General features: G+C 42.5%; 1 protein-coding gene across 2 annotated transcripts in view; it reads left to right on the plus strand.

Annotated features, from left to right (window-relative positions):
• The first annotated feature begins 6,100 nt into the window (after window positions 1-6,100).
• Window positions 6,101-20,544, plus strand: part of LOC129705831 (triokinase/FMN cyclase-like) — a 62,013-nt gene continuing 47,569 nt past the window's right edge. Inside the window, exons 1-2 of one of the 2 annotated variants that reach the window (XM_055649664.1) lie at window positions 6,101-6,309; window positions 10,257-10,446. In XM_055649664.1, the coding sequence (XP_055505639.1) occupies window positions 6,307-6,309; window positions 10,257-10,446 (193 nt within the window). In that variant the 5' untranslated portion in view covers window positions 6,101-6,306. The remainder of the gene's footprint in view (window positions 6,310-10,256; window positions 10,447-20,544) is intronic. The other variant, XM_055649663.1, reaches the window with a different exon arrangement.

Below are 20,544 nucleotides of genomic sequence, written 5' to 3' on the forward strand. Positions count from 1 at the left end.
TGACCACTAATAATTTTATCACCTCCCATCAAATGTTTCTTTATATATCAGGGCTCTCGCTTAACTTGTTTTCCCTGTTTTTTAGGGAAAACAAGTTAAGCAGCTTTTTAGGTTGCCAAATGACAGTTTAGGTGGTCATTTAAGATGGCATGACGCGTGCGATAATGTGCTCGGACGAAGCGCGTAGTTACCAGTCGGATATATACTCAATGAAGCATTCACATATTATTTCTGCTTCAAATAAATCACAAATTAAACATTCAGCAATCAAGGCATGATATATCCCACAATGACATGCAGCAAAATTATAAGACAGTATCTCAACTCTTTCTACACATTGCAATTAATGCAATTTCTATTAGTTCTTTCCACTTCCAAACAAAAATGTGGTTGGATTATTCAGCGTATAATCAACCTGTGTCAATAAATCCTGGACCATGGTAACATATATGCGTACGTATAATTGTGAATGTTCATTAAATAACTACAGTACTGATATTCCATATTAAGAGCATTGATTTGCCGTTAAAATGAATTCTGTAATAACGTGTCAACGGTAGCAGTGACAATCACACACTGCGGTTTTAATGTTTCACGTGTTCACGATTTAATTAATCCATCTTTATGGATTAAAACAAATAATAACATTGGGAATTAAAACACATTTGATTGTATTCCGTTATCAAACATAGTCAATGTTCGCTCTGAAGACATTTCCAGGACAATAGGGTCAGGGAGGGGTGTGTGTGAATCAGTGCGGGGTGGATAGACGACGGGTGGTTAGAAGGCAGTCGGTGCAGAATGGATGGATTGAGGCAGGTGAATTAGTACGTGTTGATTGGAGGAGGTAAAATTGTGAGGGGAGAGCACAGGCGATGTCAGTGGTGTTGAATGGGGGGATTCAGTACGGGATGGATGGGGGTAGACAAAAGTGCTGGAGAAACTCAGCGGGTGAGGCAGCATCTATGGAGCGAAGGAAATAGGCAACGTTTCGGGTCGAGACCCTTCAGACTGTCCCCCCCCCCCCCCATTCTTCTTGAATGGGGGGGATCAGTACAGGATGGATGGGGGGGGGGGGGGGAGAGATCAGCGCAGGATGAATGGGGGGGGTCCCAGGATAAGGGGGGGGGGGGAGTGGAGGCGGCATACAAGAGAGAGAAGGGGGGCGAGGTGGGGAGTAAGGAAAGTCAGCGCTCCTCGGACAACATCGCCCCGCTGCCCTGGCCGTTGGGATTTCCCCGCCACCGCCTCCCTCCTCCACCAGCCAACAGCAAGGTGCGGGGCCGAGCGGTGCAGCTCAAAGATCCTGTAGCTATAGTACCTTTGGTGCAGCTGCTTCAGAAGGGTTGGAGCGAATGACGGGTCCCGAACAGCGGCCGTGACAGCGTCTCCATCTCCTCCTCCCTGATAGCGGTCACTGCTTGCAAACCCACTAACGGCGCTTTAAAAAAAAACCCTCGGCATGCTGGGAGGGTTTTTTTTTAAAGCGCCGTTAACGGGTTTGCAAGCAGCGGCCGCCAAAGATTATAGAGGAGCAAGATAGACCACTCCTCGAAAAACGCGTAGTATTACGTGTATGATCGTCGACGCCATTTTTTGAGGCATTTTATTGGGCTTCCCCCACACTGTCATGGCGTCCTTATCTAAATTTCATCTCACTGCTCTGCTATCAATTGTTCTAATCATAAATCTAAACGACCCAACCTGTCATTCTTTAGGTTCCCCAATAAAAAAGAAAGGTGAGAAAATATTTTTATTATTTTCAGTCGCTATTCTGTCGTGAAAATGTTATTTTCTGTTCTCCAACGGCCATTGGGAAACTGGGTTTGTCGGTACATTAGAAAGTTATTAGACTTATTTTTAATAGATCTTTACTTACCATAATAATAAAGACAATTTTAACACTTCTGTACGTTTTTGGTTTTGTTCTTGTAAGGGATTGGTCTCCACAATATGGCCCGCGGGACACATTAGGTCCAGTGACCAGATTTTTCGAGCTCAGATTCAAGTCCGAGAATGCAGCGGCTGTTACCCATTATATCCCTCGAATTGTCAAGACATCACAAGCAAAGATCACAAGCCCGCCATGAAGAAGGGTGCAATCAAATATTATACAACTCTGCTCTATCATCTTTGGGTGCAATGGTGGGTCGGGGGGTTCAGTGGCGGCAGCCGCAATCAAAGATACTAGTGGAGCTCTGCTCTATAATCTTTGGTCGGAATGGGACGGCTGCGCGTTATAATGTGCTATCGTTCCACTCTCCCTCTCCCCCTTCTCCCTCTCCCCATTCTCCCTCTCCCCCCTTCTCCCTGTCCCCTTCTCCCTGTCCCCTTCTCCCTCCCCCCCTTCTCCCCTCCCCCCCCCCTCTTTCCCCCCTTCTCCCTCCCCCCCTTTTCCCCTTCTCCTCCCCCCCCTTCTCCCTCTCTCCCCCTTCTCCCTCTCTTCTCTCGATCTCTCTCCCCTCCTCTCGATCTCTCGCTCCCCTCTCTTCTTCCGATCTCTCTCTCGCCCCCTCTCTCTCCCCCTCTTCTCTCGATCTCCCTCCCTTCCCTCTCTCCCTCCCTTCCCTCTCTCCCTCCCTTCCGTCTCTCCATCCCTCACCTCTTCGTGAGAGTTGGCAGCTCTGCTATGCCTTGGGTCCAAAAGAGGATAGAAAGAAAATACTTAATGGTCTTTGTAAGAAGATTTTAATAAGCTCTTCTACATTTAAGGTAAATTGACATATTAGAGGCAAAAAGCATCATCAATATACAGGTCTCGCCACACAACTGAAAACAATTGCATTTAAGTGATATATCATCCATTGTTCAGGCATGTAGCACTAGGTTACAATAAACTTCCTACATATTCCAGGAATGCATCTCATAAAAATGGGAGAGGCTTAAATGCATTGTAAAATTATAAATCCATGTTGACTTGGACTAATCTTTTTACTGCTATCCAAATGCCCCATTGTTACATCTTTAATAATTGACTCCAGCATCTTTCACACCACCAAAGTCAGGCTAACTGGTCTGTAATTCCCCGTTTTCTCTCTCGCTCCTTTCTTGAAAAGTGGGATAGCATTAGCTATCCTCCAATCCACAGGAACTGATCGTAAATCTATTGATCGTTGGAAAATTATCATATGTATAAATATATATGTATGTATATATGCATGTATGTGTATATATGCATGTATATGTGTGTATATATGTATGTATATATATGTTTATATGTGTGTATGTATGCATATAAATGTATCCATATCTATGCGTGTATTTGTATGTGTGCATATGTATGTGTATACGTATGTATGTATGTGTATATATGTATGTGTGTATATATGTATGTGTATATATATATATGTGTGTATAAATATATATATATGCATATATATATTATTACTATATAATTATATATATATAATAATTGCCTTTATGGTTTATGTATATCATCTTACAAGACAAATAAATTAATAGTGATTATTTAAATCAAAGTTGCTTCTGATCCATGAGAATAAACTTAATTATCTCTAACTTGCATCTCACACACAGACACACATTCATATAAATATATATAAAATATGTATACGTTAAATTTAATTTTGTGCAGTGTGTGTTAAAGCAATACAAGGGAAACTGCACAATACAATGCAAGGGAAACTACGCAAAGGAGGGGGCTGTTCCCGCTACAAGATACTCGAGGATCTTTTCTTTGGATCAAAGATTATAGCGGAGCTCTATAATCTTTGCTTTGGATCACAGCGGGTGGCATACCGGAAGTCGCGTGTCGCATTAAAAAATGGCTGCCGTGACGTTCCGTCACGTACTACACGTCAGTCCATTGGATTTCGGAGGAGTGGTCTATCTTGCTCCTCTAGGATCTTTGGCGGCCACTATCAGGGTGGGCGGAGTGCGGGAGGAGGAGGGGATGGAGCTGCTGTCGCTGTTGCTGCTGTTCGGGGCCCGTCATTCGTTCCAACCCTTCATCACCACGCACCTAGTATCTTTACCATGCAATACAGCCGTCACCACCGACAAAATAAATGTCACGTTCCTTTTCACTGTCACTGTCCCCCACCTCTCAAAACATGGAGGGGACATAGCCCCCCTGGGATTTCCACCCATGCTGGGGTACTATTGGCTGTGTCTCCTTGTGTCACTGGAGGCTGGTTTTATAGTGCATTGATTGACAGTGCTTGTGAACCTCAAAGGAGTATCATTACTGCACTTTAAGGACAGATTTACGGTTGCATATCTGTGTAACTAATCCTGGGCTAATTGCTGTCAAGGCTCCAACTCTTCGAGAGAAGTTAAGCAGTAATGTCCCTATGAAGCTTTGTAGTTACACAGGCCGGTAGCGAGCAAGACTGACGTTTGACATAAAATATACTTTTGTGGAAAGATGCAGGAACGTTCTTTACACTTGGGGTATCAAGATCATTGTGTAACGATGTTACAAAACCTACCTTCAGCGGTGCTGCGGATCTGCCACTGGCCGTGTGCGCGACTTTGGCGCCTGGGGGGAGGCGGGATTAAAATGCAGGTTTGTATCGCTTGTCGGAGAAGGATTTCCTCGGGCTGCTAGTCGATGAAGAAAAATCGATCGGACTTCCGTTCTGGTTTTATTCATTAAAAAATCGCTGGACTATTTAATAGTTGGATTAAAGTAAAATGCCTACAATGTGACGGATCGTAATATCAGGACAAAACAAAAGTTAAGTCGTTTATTTCACATATAGCCTTGCTTCTTGGGGTGGCTTTAATCTAATTTTACGACGCGGAAATGTTATTTGGGCCGCATACGAACCGGCAGTGTCTTTGCCTGCCGATATGGGGTTAAAATTCACGGCAACGGCAACATTCCAATCGATCGCATTCCAGAAACACCCACCCGCTAGATGATTGAAATCCTCATTTTTTTTTTGGACAATCATGTCATAAGAGGATCTAAATCGTCTATATTTTGTGTTATTGTCTATCCATAATCAATATTTTTATACTAAATATCCACAGTTTTGGCCACATGTATTGTGCAAAAAATAATAATTGTGATTATATTGAGAGTGAATGTTTCTAGAATAATTCATCGGAATTCTGTTACGAACTTACAGCATATAATACAATAATATTAAAGTTCTGATGTTGAGAATACAAATTTTTTGAATTTTCAAGGCAGTCTGGGTGTTTATTACTATTTCCGTCACAACGGTCAATTTTGTAATTAGCTACAATTAGGTAACTAACTAATATACTTTAATTTCAGGTAATCCAAGTAAGGTTTCATAATTGTTTCAGAATACTTCATTCTATAATAATTGAAAATTGCATTCAGTTCTCTTAATTTTTAAGAAAGTTATGGGCTTTTGACTGTCCTCGATCACAGCTTTTGTGTTAAGTCAATGGAAAAGCAAGAGGGAACAAGATGCTAATTTCCGAGTATGAAAATGGCCATAACCTTTTTAATACTGAAGATAAGAAAGGGAATTATGTGTCAAATTAAACTTCTTTTTATGCTTTATCTGATGGGATAAATTGCAGACTTGATTTTTAAAATCTCAAAATGTTGTAACACTGCTACATTGTGGGGATTGGAACCGTTTTGAATATTGCCTTATTGAATGAAAATGAACCATAGAGAGTAATCAAAAGAGAGACCGGAATCCCACCATAAAGAAAAGGAAAACTTCTCTATGTTCCTGGAAGAGAAGTGAAAATCAATTTAACAGTAAATGGAATTTAAAAAAAATTAGTGGACAAAACATTCTTCGTTGCTTTCAGCTCCAAAACAACACATTTCTGCATCCCCATAAAATAATGAAATGGAGAATCGCTGTAACACACCATTGCCAAATGTCCTAGTGCAGTCCATACCGTTTAGTTGCACGTATGGATATGGTGTGGGTGGATATGAAGGGAAAATGGCAAGTGTGAAACCAGTGTTCAATTACAAAAGTTGCACGAGGTGTAGAAGAAATATGTCAATTCAAAGGCGGTTAAGTCATCTGAAAATGGCATTAAACTGTACGGTATCTTAACTTGGACATCACATGAGTAGGCTTCAGGTGCATTTTTAAAGTGGAGTCCTGGATGGGCGGATTTAGCATTGTGACTTGAATTGGCCGAGAGTGGGGTGGGCAACTTCCACCTTCGCGCACCCTCCCCGCGGAGAATAAACGGTGCAGCGTTCCAGCACCAACCGTCGCGGCGTTCGAGCGCGAAAACCTCGCGCTCCTCGCGAGGGTCAGAGTCGTCGCTGGGCTCGGTTTGGCTGTGGTGCTTTGGTGGTGCTCTCCGGGTCTGAACGATGCACGTAAGCCTAAAATGGTGGGGTTAACGAACGGCCAACCCCATGGGTACTTTTGCAATGGTTCCTGGTGTCGGCTGCAGGCAGCGTGGCATCATTCGGGCCGGACTTTACGGGGCAGTGAACTGGCGAACGCGCACCTCCAACCAAAGAACCTACAGCAAGCTTGCTATAGGATCTTTGCCTCCAACTCTGCAGCAATTTTGCGATTAACCGATGATAGGTTTTTTTTGGAGGGGGGGGGGGGAGGTGTGCGGAGATTGCAGAAATTCCACATGACTATCCCCGCTGCAACCCTCCGAACAATTTGCACCGTAAATTCACCCAGGCCACTTTTTTAATATCGCCTTGCGAATCTTTAATTAAGCAGACACTTGTATAATTTTAGGTGTGTTGTCATATGTACCGACAACGTAACAATTAGATTTTTACTTGCTGCAGCATAACAGGTCTGTAAACACAATAGTCATAGATAACACATCAACAACAACAACAACAAAAAACAATTAATAACCCCAATACCGTTGCTAAAACCGCCACACCCTTTGTGCAGCCGAAATCAGTTAATGTCGTGCAGTGTTCAAGAGCCTGATGGTTGTTGGGAAGAAGCTGTTCCTGAACCCAGTGGTGACCAAAGATTATAGAGCAGAGCTCTATGATCTTTGGTGGTGACAGTTTTCAGACTCCTGCAGTGCATTCAGAAAGTATTCAGACCTTTTCACTTTTTCCACGTTTTGTTACGTTACAGCCTTATTCTAAAATGGATTGAATTCATTTTTTTAAATCATCAATCTACACACAATACCCCATAATAAAAAAGTGAAAACAGGTGTTTAGAAATTTCTGTAAATTATATAAAAATAAATAACTGAAATATATTTACATAAGTATTCAGACCCTTTACTCAGTATTTTGTTGAGGCACCTTTGGCAGCGATTACAGCCTCAAGTCTTGGTTATGACGCTACAAGCTTGGCACACCTGTATTTGGGTAATTTCTCCCATTCTTCTTTGCAGATCCTCTCAAGCTCTTGTCAGATTGGATGGGGAACGTCAATGCACAGCTATTTTCAGGTTCCTCCAGAGATGTTCGATCGGGTTCCAGTCTGCTCTGGCTGGGCCACTCAAGGACATTCACAGACTTGTCACTAAGCCACTCATGCATTGTCTTAGCTGTGTGCTTAGGGTCGTTGTCCTGTCTGCTGCCCCAGTCTGAGTCCAAGTCAACCTGCATCCTCATAGCATCCTCCTCACAGTTCACACTGCCACCCAGCTTTGTGTCATCTGCAAATTTGCTAATGTTACTTTTAATCCCTTCATGTAAATCATTAGTATTTTGTAAATAGTTGCGGTCCCAGCACCGAGCGTTGCGGTACTCCACTAGTCACTGCCTGCCATTCTGAAAGGGACCCGTTAATCCCTACTCTTTGTTTTCTGTCTGCCAACCAATTTTCCCTCTTCTTCCCACTTCTTTTGGCCTGAAGATACAAAGCATTTACCACCAGATTCAGGAACAGCTTCTTCCCCGCTGTTATCAGACTACTGAACTGTCCTCCCATAGATGTCCTGATCTTCCAACCTTCCACATTGTGGAATTGAACTTATTCTCCATAACTAACGCTGCACCTACGCTCTGGTATCTTTTTTGCACTACCAGTTGTATTTGTGTATGGCTTTACATACAGTATGCTCTAATTACACACCATGCAAAGGAAGTCTTTCACTGTACTCCACATACGTGACAATAATAAACCATTATAAGAACCAAGAACACGATACACACTATTTAAAAGTTTCATTTTTCCATTTAATAATGTTTCAGTTTTGTAGCGATTTTAATGAAGCGTCTAATGAATATAATATTCAATTATGTTTCACCTGTCCGTCCCACCCCCACCGGTTAGGACCTACATATCTCAAAGACACAAGATAAATATGCCTTCACAAGGGTAAACTCGTGGAAAATGGCTGGCCTGGATGCAGTCTCTGAAGCGGATCTGAAATCATGCACCAATCAATTGGCCAATTTTCACCCTCTCATTTGGAACAATCTACTCCAGCGTCCTACTTCAAAGAAACCTTCATTTTTCTGGTCTCCAAGAAAAATAGTGACTGACCACTGCCCAAAAACTCTAACATCGACCATAATCAAGTGTAATGAAAGGTTGGTAATAGCTCACATCTACACCAGTCTTTCGAGCAATCTAAATTCCTTGCAATATGCCTACAGGAAAAATAGATCTAAGGGGGATGCCATCTCCCTTGATCTACATTTAGCTCTGGACACCTTAATCATAAGAACACCTATGTCAGATGCTATTCATTGTCTACAGCTCAGCCTTCACCACCCTAATACTAAAGAAGCTTATCCTTAAACATTTAGACCTTGACCCTGGGGCCTTTATTTGCACCTGGCTTTGTATTTCATGACTGCACCTCTCAGTTATAATTAGTGAATTAGTCATAATGTTTCCTCCACCCTGACCCTCAACGCTGGTGCTCCTCAAAGTTATGTGCTCAGTACGCTGCACTACTCCCCTGTAGTGACTGACCATGTACCCATGACTGACCATATACAGTGGCAACTCGATCTTTATATTTGTGATGAGACTGCCATTGTTGGACAGATCAATAACAACGATGACGTGGACTATAGGAAAAAGATTAAGAATCTTGTGTCATGGTGTCAGGCCAACAATCAGGGCTGTCCCACTGCGGCGACCTAATTCGCTAAGTTTAGGAGAGTTTGAAAAAATGTCATGTTGAAGACCTCCTTCGACTATGTAGAAGACCTCCTTTGACTATGTTGAAGACTAGCTTCGACTAGCTTTGGGAAAATTGGACACCGAATAGTGGAGAGTGAAGACGACCTCCTTCGATATCCCTTCGACTATGTTGAAGACTATCTACGACTACCTTCGACTACCTTTGATTACCTTCGACTACCCTTGATTACCTACGAATAACATGCCGACCTACTACGACCTACTTCGACTAAACCTACGAGTGAAAAAAGTATAGATATTTTCCATGGCGACCTTTTTTTACTCGCAGGCATTTTTCAACATGTTGAAAAATATGCCGCAACCTAGCTGAGGCCTTGAGTACGCGGGGACTACCCTCGAGCATGAAGGAGAGTTCATATCACCAGCAAGCTGACCTGGTCTTTTTACATTGATGCTGTAATCAAGAAAGCGTTGCAGCATATTTACTTTCTCAGGCGTGTGAGAGATTCGGTATGTCCACGTTGATTCTCTTGAACATCTACAGATGCGCTATCGAAATCATTCTGGTGGAATGCATCTCACTTTAATTTGGCATCTCCTGTGCCCTGGACCACCTGAAACTGAAGAGAGTGATGAACACAGCCCAGTCCATCAATGGCTTGTCACTTCTAACCATTCCATCTTACTGATGTGTTGCATCAGGATGGCTGAAACTATCGTTGTGGATACCTGCCACCCTGGCTGTTCCCTTTTTTTCCTCTACACAAAAAAGATACAGATGTCTAGAAGCCTGGATGTCCAGACTATTTCCCACTGATATCAGACTCCTGAACTAATGACCTCTTTGCCACATACTGTTACTTTTGACTCTACCTCATTTGGTTATTCCATAACTATTGTACCTAATTTTTCTTGCATTTTTTCAGTTTGCCCTACTTTCACTGTTTTACTGTTTATTTGCACTTGTCATTGTATTTATTGTTGTGTTTATCACTAATTTATCACACTGTTTACTGTATGAGCTTGATATGGACAAGGAATTTCATTGTATCCTAGCGTATATGACAAAAAACAAATCAAACTGATTGATAGGAAGATAATAATTTCAAAACATGATTCTCCCCAGGCTGCAATTGTTGTGGCGTCAAAAGTAAGGTTTTGTGACTTAGAAATGCTGCCTGAAGTGACTCAAAGGTAAATTTTCATTCTGTTGACAGAAGTTTTATTCTTTTTTTCCTACAGCATTCAAAGAAACTTATAAATTCTGTGGAGCATTGTGTGGATGATGCGTTGAACGGGCTTGTGGCTTGGAATGTAGGAATGCAGCTGGTGGAGGGTTATCGTATAGTCGTCAGGTCTGACTTGGACAACATCAAAGGCAAAGTGGCTGTGTTGTCTGGAGGAGGTTCTGGACATGAACCAACTCATGCAGGTAACACTGCCTAAACCTTAATTAGAGTAATAAGACCCTTCTTGACCGAAATATCACCTATTCCTTTTCTCCATAGATGTTCTCTGACCCGCTGAGTTACTCCAGCTTTTTGTGTCTATCTTCAGTTTAAACCAGTGTCTGCAGAACTTCCTACATCTTAATTATAGTAAATCTGTAGTGATAGATTTTACATCGTACAGATTTTACATCGTCTCAAGGATTTAGTCCTGATAGTCACCATGATTGATGACCGAGGATCAGGTAATCTAAACGCACTGACGAGCTCTCCACAAGACATTCAATGCCGTTGAAAGATAAATCTTCCAAAAAGAGTCTCTTGATTAATAATTTCTTTATTGTAGTAGTACAAACTGTAATATAATCATAAAGGCTTCTTCTTGTATAACTACATTTCGATCATACTCATGGTCCTGCTCGTGCATGGTCAAAAACTGTCTCTTTCCCCGATCTTCTTCGAACTAAACTAAACATCCTTGGGAGTCTGCGCGAGAATCCCCGCCCAAAACAAAAAATAACGTACTATATATCAGCATTCAGACTTCTTTAGCGATTCTTCCATCTTCACCTTCGCCTTCTAGAAGCAAGCATAACTTGGTTATTAGTCTTATTAAAACATTGTTCTTAATCTGAAGTCGTACTGTACGCACCAAACTATTAACATCAGGCATGATACCCAGTATATAGTCCAAAGCTCAAAAGTCCAAAGTTTTGACAGCATTAAACTTCTTCCTCCATGTCCGATCAGTTCATGGATATGTTGTAACATGTTTATATGTGAAAGTCCTTCGAGAGAATAATAGGATGCTTGGCCGCTTCAGGCATTGCCAGTCTATTCAGTCGACCTCCAACTCTCAGAAGTTCTTCCAATACTGGATCAAACTTGTACAATTGACAGTCTCTTTTGACACCATGTACTCCAGCTTCTAACATCGATATTTCTTCTTTGTATTTCCGTCTTTGACAGAAAAAAATAATCATGTTTTCACTTTAAGGAGATCATCAAGATGTAAACCCTGTACATCGTACGATGCGTTAAAAACTTGCATCTTTTCAACCTTTTCCTTTAGTTTTTCAGGATCCTCTTCAGAAACTTTCTGCAATCTCTTTCCTTTTTTGAGCAAACAGCAATAACCTTGTTTTGGCTTTAAGAAACCAAGCCACCACATTCACCATCTTCTTCCATGATGAAAAATGGATAATTAAATCATTTATTGTGTTTGATGAAGTTTTAGCAATAACGTTCACTGTGATATTTTGTTTAATTTCCGGATTATTAGCAGAGATTTCAAATCCCAGCTCAAGCTTTGGCCATTCTCAGTCTGGCCTACAGCGAAACGCTGGTCGATTGATCCATCTCTTATTGCTTAAGAAGTGGTCTGCTGTTAGTCCTCTGGAATTTTCATCCGCAGGATTTTCCTTTGTGTTAACATATTTCCACTGAAACATTAGTAGCACCCCTTACATAAGATTCTGTTTGCTACAAATGTTAGAAAACGTTTGTTCTCATTGTTGAAGTACTTAAGCACTGTAGTACTAACAGTCCAGAAGATAGATTCTTCCATTTGAAGCTTTAGTTCTTTCCTTAGCATTATGTCAACTTTTACAGCTAAGACTGCGGCAGTAAGTTCCATTCTGGGAATTGTCATTTGCTTCAATGGTGCCACTCTGGTCTTTCCCGTTAAGAATGCAACATGTATTTAATTTATATAATTTTCCAGTCTTAGATATGAAACAGTACCGTAGACACTTTCCCTTGCGTCAGAAAGGTGATACAGCTGTGCATATCTGATTCGACCAACATGCACATCCACTTTGAATTCCAAGATCTTGTTGAGATCTGGTAACCATTCAGTCCATCGGTGAGAGGAAGAGTGCATTATACTCTCATCCCATCTAGGTTTTTCCTTAGAAAGATCCGGCAAAATCAACTTGGCAGGCAGTGTAAATGGTGCGAGAAATCCCAAAGGGTCATAAACAGAACCAATCACAGATAGGATACCCCTTCTTGTACATGGTCGCTCTTGAATCGAGATTCTGAACTTGAACACATCTGATTCGACACACCAGTGGAATCCCAGTGCTCTTTCAATTGGCAGATTGTCTTTGTCCAAATCCAACTCCTTGGCTCTGTCATCTAGTGGAATGCTTTCCAATACAACAATAAGGCTGTTGCTGATCCACTTGGAAAGTGTGAATCCTTCCTGCTCCGTCGACATGGATTTTAAGCAATCATCCACATTGAAATTATTCTTCAGTTATGGTCACTTCTTCTGGAAAGTGAGCTTTATTGTCCTCTGCGGTCCTCCTTAATGGAAAGTTTCGCACAACTTGGTGATGACACCGCTCCACAGAGATGTACCACAGAGATCTTGTGCATCCCCATCAGGCCATCATAGGAATCGCGTAGTCAATGTGTTTTTCTGATACTTTGACGATGAAACATCGCTTTAATATCAGCCATCAAAGCAATTGGTTCTTGGCTGGATATAATAAGAAATCCAATGAGTGAGTTTATACGGTCCAGACCCTGCAGTAGTTGACAGTTGAGTGATGACCCTTTGAAGACTGCAGCACAGTCAAAGACCACCCTCAGGGTCCTTTTCTTCGAGTGACACACCCCATGGTGCGGAATATATCAAAGTTCTCTGTCACATCGATTTAGTTGGTTTGTTGGTACCATTTTGGCATAATCATTGTCAATCATGTCCATTAGGAAAGATGTATATTCTTCATGAGATTTCGTATTCTTGCCAAACTTGCGTTTCAGATTCTGGGTGCGCTTCTCTGCAATGCAACGATTATTCGGCAACTAACACTTTCTTTTTAATACAATAATGTCCGTCTATCATCTTTACTGAGTAGTTCATAATATCCAAGAACTTTAACTCTTCCCTGGACATTTCTTCTGATTCCTTACTGGTACTTTAATTGAAGTCATGATTGTATTGCTTGATCAATAGCTCTGCGAATTTAACAGTAGATATTTGATTGAGAGCAGCAGCAGCAAGGTGGTTATTCTGGTTCCTTCTTCTGTTGTTCCTTCTCAAGGAGCCATAGATAACCAATCCGAGTACGGTTTTCACAGCAAACAGTCCATCCCCTTGGCTCCTCACAGTATGTATAGGTTCCAATGCCTTCAAAGCATTAATTCCGATAAGTAGGTCGATACCAGAATTTATTTTAGGCATCTTGACATCCTTCAAGTAAGGCCATTGTTTCAAGTCCTCATGTCTGGGTATATTTTGATGACAAACAGGCATGGTCTTGTGTGTAAAAACCTCAGATATTGGTATAAAATTGTCTTAATCCAGACTAGATATTTCCATACTTGTAAGTAATGCCTAACGCACTCTTTCTCTTCATTCATGTTACGCCTTTTCTCCTGTAATGTCCATCCTTCTCATCAAGCTTCCTGTACAAAAGGTAGCCGAACTTCCATGATCCAAAAATGCATATGTTTGCAACACTGTATTCGTCTTGCTCTTCTCCATGGATTGTCATCTTAGTCGTGGTGGAGAAGCTTGTGTGGTCCTGAGATCCTGAGAGCGATGCCATCTGGAGCTATGCTCCTGGTTGGGCCACCCATAGCGGTAAGGTCAATTGGGAGGTCTCTGACAAAGAACAATCCAACCAAGACCTCAACAGTGGAACAGGCGGAGGATGATGGCACACTTTAGTGGAGCGTCACAACGGCTGGGAAAGCATGAAGGCTGCAGCAGAAAAGGGTCTCCGGTCGGCTTGGACTCCATGCCACTGGATCCTGACCCGGATCTGTCTAGAACTGTGTGCTGGCTGTCTGTGCACCAGTCTCCCCACGTTAAACAGTCACACACAGGTGTCCTCCATATAGAGAATCCACCTAACACTCTGGATTAAGTCCTATGGGAATCAGCAAGTGGCGACGGGGACAGGATTGCGAGATCTGGTAGTCCCTAGTCATGAGCTGGCACATCAGGCGGTGGGTGCTGGATTCAGTCGCTGTACTCTTGGAACGAGGCAGAAGAGCCCTTCGGCAGCTGCACCCACGACTGAGCAGTCCTCTTTAGGACCCACTCTGCTCATACTACTTGGGGAAAGCACTTCCAGGAACTCCTCAACCGTCACAGCACAACTGGACCCGACATTACCCACCGCATCCCCCAGAATCCCATCAGAGAAGACATGGAAGAGCCTCCCACTATGACAGAGGTTCAAGTTACCATCAAGGGCCTTAAGAACAACAAGGTCACAGGTCTAGGTGGGATCCTAGCTGAGATCTTAAAGGAAGGTGGACCGGAGCTCCTGTACCATATCCATGCCCTACTCCTCAAAGGTCTGGGAAAAATAAGAACTTCCCTCAGAACTCAGGGATGCTCTAATAGTGACCATTTTCAAGAAGGGGGACAAGGCTGAATGTGGAAATTACAGGGGCATCTCGCTCCTGTCAACAACAGGCAAAGTCCTAGCTCGTGTCCTCGCAGAACAACTTCTACCACTGTCAGAGGAGGTACTCACAGAATCACAGTGTGGCTTCCACCCATCCAAAGGTACAGCAGACATGATATTCACAGCATGCCAACTCCAGGAAAAATGGCGTGAACAAAGGCAGCCTTTGTACATGGCCTTCATAGACCTGACAAAGGCTTTTGACTCAGTAGACCGCCAGGTTCTTTGGAGCATCCTATCAAGGTACGGTTGTCATGACAAGTACATCAGAATATTGAGGCTTCTACATGATGGCATGTTGGTCACAGTGCTCAGCAACTGCGGCTCTGAGTCCGAGCCCTTCACTGTGGAAACGGGGGTCAAACAGGGATGCATCATCGCACCCACCATGTTTGTCGTCTTCATTGCTGCCATACTTCAGAGCTGCCACAGGGGATCCCAATCCTCTACAGAACTGACGGTGGGCTCTTCAACCTTAATAGGTTGAAGGCCAAGAGCAAAGTCAGTAACTGACATCATGGAGCTTCAGTACGTGGACGACTGCTCCATTGCAGCACACTCTGCAGAAGACCTCCAGTGCATCCTGAATGCCTTTGCCGAGGCATACAGAGCCATGCGCCTAGCCTTAAATATCAAGATGACCCAGGTCCTACATCAACCTCCATCCAACCAGCCATCTACAGAGCCCACTATAAAAGAGGACGATACCACTCTTGAAAACATTGACCACTTCCCCTACCTTGGCAGCATTCTTTCCTCAAAAGCTGACATTGACTCTGAGGTCAACCATTGCCTGAGTTGCGCCAGACTCAGGAAAAGAGTCTTTGAAGACCGAGACCTAAAGGCTCAAACAAAACTGCTGGTCTACAGAGCCGTTGTCCTCTCCACCCTGTCGTATGGAGCCGAGTCATGGACCACCTGCAGCAGGCACTTCAGGGCACTGGAACAATACCATCAAAGATCCTTACAAAAGATTCTGAGGATCAGCTGGGAGGACAAACACATCAACATCAGCGTTTTGGAGGAAGCCAACATGACCAGCATCACACCACAATATTGCAGCACCAACTTCGATGGACTGGCCATGTCATCCGCATGTCCAACACAAGTCTCCCTAACCAAATCCCGCACTCTCAATTGAAGAAAGGTTGGCGAGCCGCCGGCAGGCCAAAGAAACGCTTCAAGGCCAACATCCAGAACAGTCTGAAGAAATTCCACATCACATCAAGCAACTGGGAGCATATTGCACTGGACAGGTGCTCCTGGAGGAAATCCGTGCAGGGAAGTGCTGCACTTCACGAAATGGAACTATGTGGTGACAAAGCGACAGCACCGTAAGGAGAGTGAAGGGGGCTCGATGACTACCGACCACCGCCATTCTCCACTGCCCATTGCATCAAGTAGATAACCCTTTGGAGAGGACAGTCATACTCGTTTAAAGTGACTGGCGATGATGATGATGATTCGTCTTGCTATTCCTTACCTGTACTGGTAAGATAGAGAAGATACAGGTTCCTACACCTGCCCCAATATGGGCAGTTACCCGAAGTGAGGTGACAACATCACTGGTAGTTGGCTTCGCCTTCTGTTCTATTTGCTACGGCTTCTTCGGCTCAGTGTGAAGTGCTTCAGGATGATCTTGCTTGCACTTATCACAAGTTATAGCACTCTTACAGTCTTTAATCATGTGTCCTTTCTTCAAAGATCCAAAATAGATTTCCTTCTCCTTTAAGAAATCCATCTTTTCTTTATATTCCTTCTCCTTGAATTTCCAACACCACCTTATGGTGTGACTAACTTTGTTGCATGACAAGCAGAACCAACTTGGCTCAACAGTACATGTATCTCCTTTCTTTTCGCCTTTTGTTTCTCCAGTTATTACAGCAGTAGCAAAACTACTTCCCTTAGGTCCTGATCTTCCTTTTGTTTTAGTAAAGGTAGAACCTTTGATGTTCGCTGGTTTAGGATCTTGAATATTCCCATGGCGCAGACTTGACATATTTTGTACTTCCCTGGCTATGAAATTTACCAGATCAGGAAACATGGCTTCTCGTTTTTCTCCTTCCTGTATCTGGCCTGCCTTATCTCTCCACTTTTCTCTAAGTCTGAAGGGCAGTTTAAGAATAATAGCCTGCATATTACCAACAACATTCAATTCGTCCATGTGGTTGAGTTTGCTCATCGCATTACAATAACCTCTAAGAAACATCGTACACTCGTTCAATGCCGCCCTCTTCATGTAAGCATTAGCAATCTTCTGTTCGTTACAAACATTCTTTGATCAACTCTCTTGCCTTTAGATATCCCTTTTCTGCAGGCAAATGTTGACAACTAGTAACAAGCTGTGGTGCACGTCCGCCTGTGTATTGTTCAAGAAAGGTTAAGCAATCTCCCGAATTACTAATTTTCATTTCCACACCTTGGAACCATCTTATGAAAGTTTCATAATGCAAAGGATCACGGTCATATGTAGGAATTTCCTTTGGAGGTAAGGTGGAAAAGATATTTTGTTGAACTTTGAACTCACTGCTTTTCGATTGATTCCTCACCAATTCATAGAATTCATGTTGAGATCTCTGGTTGGGCACAGATGGATGATAAGCAGCTCGGGCCTGTAAAACATGCCCCCGAAGGAGATGCTGAAATGAAGTTTTGTTGCCCATCCACTGGCTTCATGCTAGCTCTGAGTCACAAAGCCAGATATTCTCTGGCTAGATACTATTTAGGTGCTGCTTCCTTTCCTGTTAAGGAACCTTTCTTCTGAGATACACTCGAGCCACTCCGACTTTCCATTGTCTCTTTCTTCATTGTTGCAATTTCCAACTTCATGGCCATTTCCAGTCGTTCCTTCCCTCTCTTCAGCTGTTCTTCATGTTCCTCAGCCTCCTTAAACTGCCCTCTCTTCAGCTGTTCTTCATGTTCCTCAGCCTCTCTTAAACTGCCTCTCGCTCTTCAGCTTCTCTCAAGCTGCCTTTCCTGCTCTTCAGCTTCTCTATCAAACTGCCTTTTCCGCTCCTCAAGCTTATGTTTTCTTTCCAAGGAGGCAGTTTCTAGCGAGAGAGCAGCAAGTTCAGCTTTGAATTTCATTTGGTCAGAGACTCTTGAGATTGAACTGGCTACAGAACCAGACTTAGGTACAGGTATTGATCTTTGTGTTGAAACATTTGAGATACTATCTTGTGGCATTACTTCTTCCATTTGGGTACCTTGTTGCGTAGCATCTCTTGTTATAGCACATGTGGTCTTTTGTTCAACTTCAGCTAACCATCTCTTCGCATCTTCCATTAAAAGTCATCAAATATCTCCAACCTTTCTTTGAACCACTGGGTGTGTCTTCCGAGTTCTTCCTGAGGCAGCTGTGAATCCAGCAGTGTTTTTTGTTTATCTCCAATCTCTTTACCGAGGTTGAATAGTTGTCTCGGGTTAGACCCTACTGTCTTCACGTTCTCATCTGATTCCATTAGTTCCTTCTGGAATTCATTTAACTTGACCAAGTTCTTCCATAACTTGTTTCTCCCCTTCTGGATTTTTTCCAGGTAAGCTACTTCCCCCTTCTCAATTTGCTTGGTCTCTCTCCTCTCATATCTTCTCCCCACAGCTCCACCTTCTGGCTCTTCTTCGCCTAGCTTACCTGTCGAACATTCCATGACTCCCTCTGGTGGTGCTTCTTCACATGGCTTACTTGCTTCTTCTTGCTCCATGAATTAAACAGATCTTGGCAGACTGCCAAATCTACTAATAAGAGAAACAGGATTTCTTCAGTCTTCTTCTGTCTTTACTGATAAACATTCAATAGTTGAGCATAAATCCATAACAATCTTTCATTCTGGTGCAGTGTTCCATAAACACCCGAAAGAATCCAAAACAAAACTGGACTTTCAGAAAACATCCAATTATCCAAGGCCACGGCTTGCTTCTCTCTTCAGATTAAGGTAAACAAGCTTCTTGGCTGCTTTCCAAAACTTTAGCAGAACTGGCTTCTATCACAGACTTTTTTAATCACTTTAAAATGCGATGAATCAGTCGAACTTTTCACAGTATCTCGTTAAGAAGCTGTTCAAATTAAAGCGTTCCAGCTTTCAAAATTACAGCATAATACAATAGATGTTCGTTACTCACGCTCTCGATCAGTGAAGTTTTCAATCTTCAGATAAGCAGGTAGGCTCTAAAACCGGTCAAGCTATAATCTCTGGCAGAGATTTAGCTTCTTCAGTTCCTCTTCTACGGAATCAGTTTTCAGTTCCACTTCTACAGAACCAGTCTTCTGGCAGTAATCTCTCACAGAGACCCAGCCCAATATTCTGTCCATTTTCTATAGGACCAATCTTCTACCTCCTCGTAGTAAGGTAGCTTTTGACAGTGACAGATTTTACATCATCTCAAGGATTTAGTCCTAATAGTCACTTTAATTGATGAGCGAGGACCAGAAGGTAATCTACACGCACTCACGAGCTCTCCACGAAAAATTCAATGCCGTCGAAAGATAATTCTTCCAAAAACTGTCTCTTGATTAATAGTTTCTTTGTGTAGTAGTAAAAACAGTAAGATAATCATAAAGGCTTCTTCTTGTATAAGTACATTTCAATCATACTCGTGGTCCTGCTTGTGCATGGTCAAAAACTACGTCTCCTTCCCGATCTTCTTCAAACTAAACTAAACCTCCTTGAGAGTTTGCGCGAGAATCCCTGCCGCAAACACGCCTCACACTACATATAAATCCCACCCACATAATTACAGGCAGGTAAAATTTAAAGGTAACTGGTTATAGTTAAAACATACTGAGTTAAGCTAAATGGCTACTACAAGTTCTCTTTGGCAGATTTTGAACGTTTTATTTTTCCGTCATAGATCAAGATGACGACTATTGCACACATTGTATGACCTTAAACAAATCCAATCTAGCTAATTAGTGCCTGGTCAACAGCACAGTTATTGAAGGTGCCGTTGACAGTGCTATAACGTGGCATTTACTGTCCAGTAACCTGTTTACTCATGTCCGTTTTGGGTTTCACCATAACGACATAATTCAAGACCTCATACAGACTTGATTCAAGACTCCAAGTTATTGATGGAGGAGGACATTGCAATGTAATACCGTTTTGAAGTTTAATGTTACAGACAAATTAATGGAATGGACAAAAGAAGCGATAAGGGAAATGATGGGCAGGATTAATCCATGTTTGGAAAATAAAGTTACTCGTTTTGTGAGTTATTACCAAAAGTTGCATTGCTCATCATGGAAAAGTTTTATAGCTTTTTTTTAATCTAGCAAGGTCGAAATTAACCCATCACATTCCAGCCCTGTGGCTTGTACACCACACAATAGATTTTGGAAGTCGGGTGCATATCTTTCTGAGCCAGATTGGCAGCTTCTGACCTCTTGTAGCCACAGTATTTAAGTAGCTAGTTGAGTGTTTGATCAATGGTGCCACTCTCCCCCACTCCACCAGATCCGAAAGCTAGTGAATTAGCGGGATTGCTGATTGGACTCTCACTTAGCAGCATGCATTTTAATTGCTACTTACCAGAATGTGGTTTTCATTTTTGAATATTATATAATCAACAGTGAATATCCCCACTTCTGACTTTATGATGGAAAACAGAATACTGATGACGCAACAAAGTAATTTCTGGATCAACATCTTTTGCTTG

Source organism: Leucoraja erinacea, chromosome 18 (genome assembly GCF_028641065.1).
Source record: "Leucoraja erinacea ecotype New England chromosome 18, Leri_hhj_1, whole genome shotgun sequence".
NCBI classification, from domain to species: domain Eukaryota; kingdom Metazoa; phylum Chordata; class Chondrichthyes; order Rajiformes; family Rajidae; genus Leucoraja; species Leucoraja erinaceus.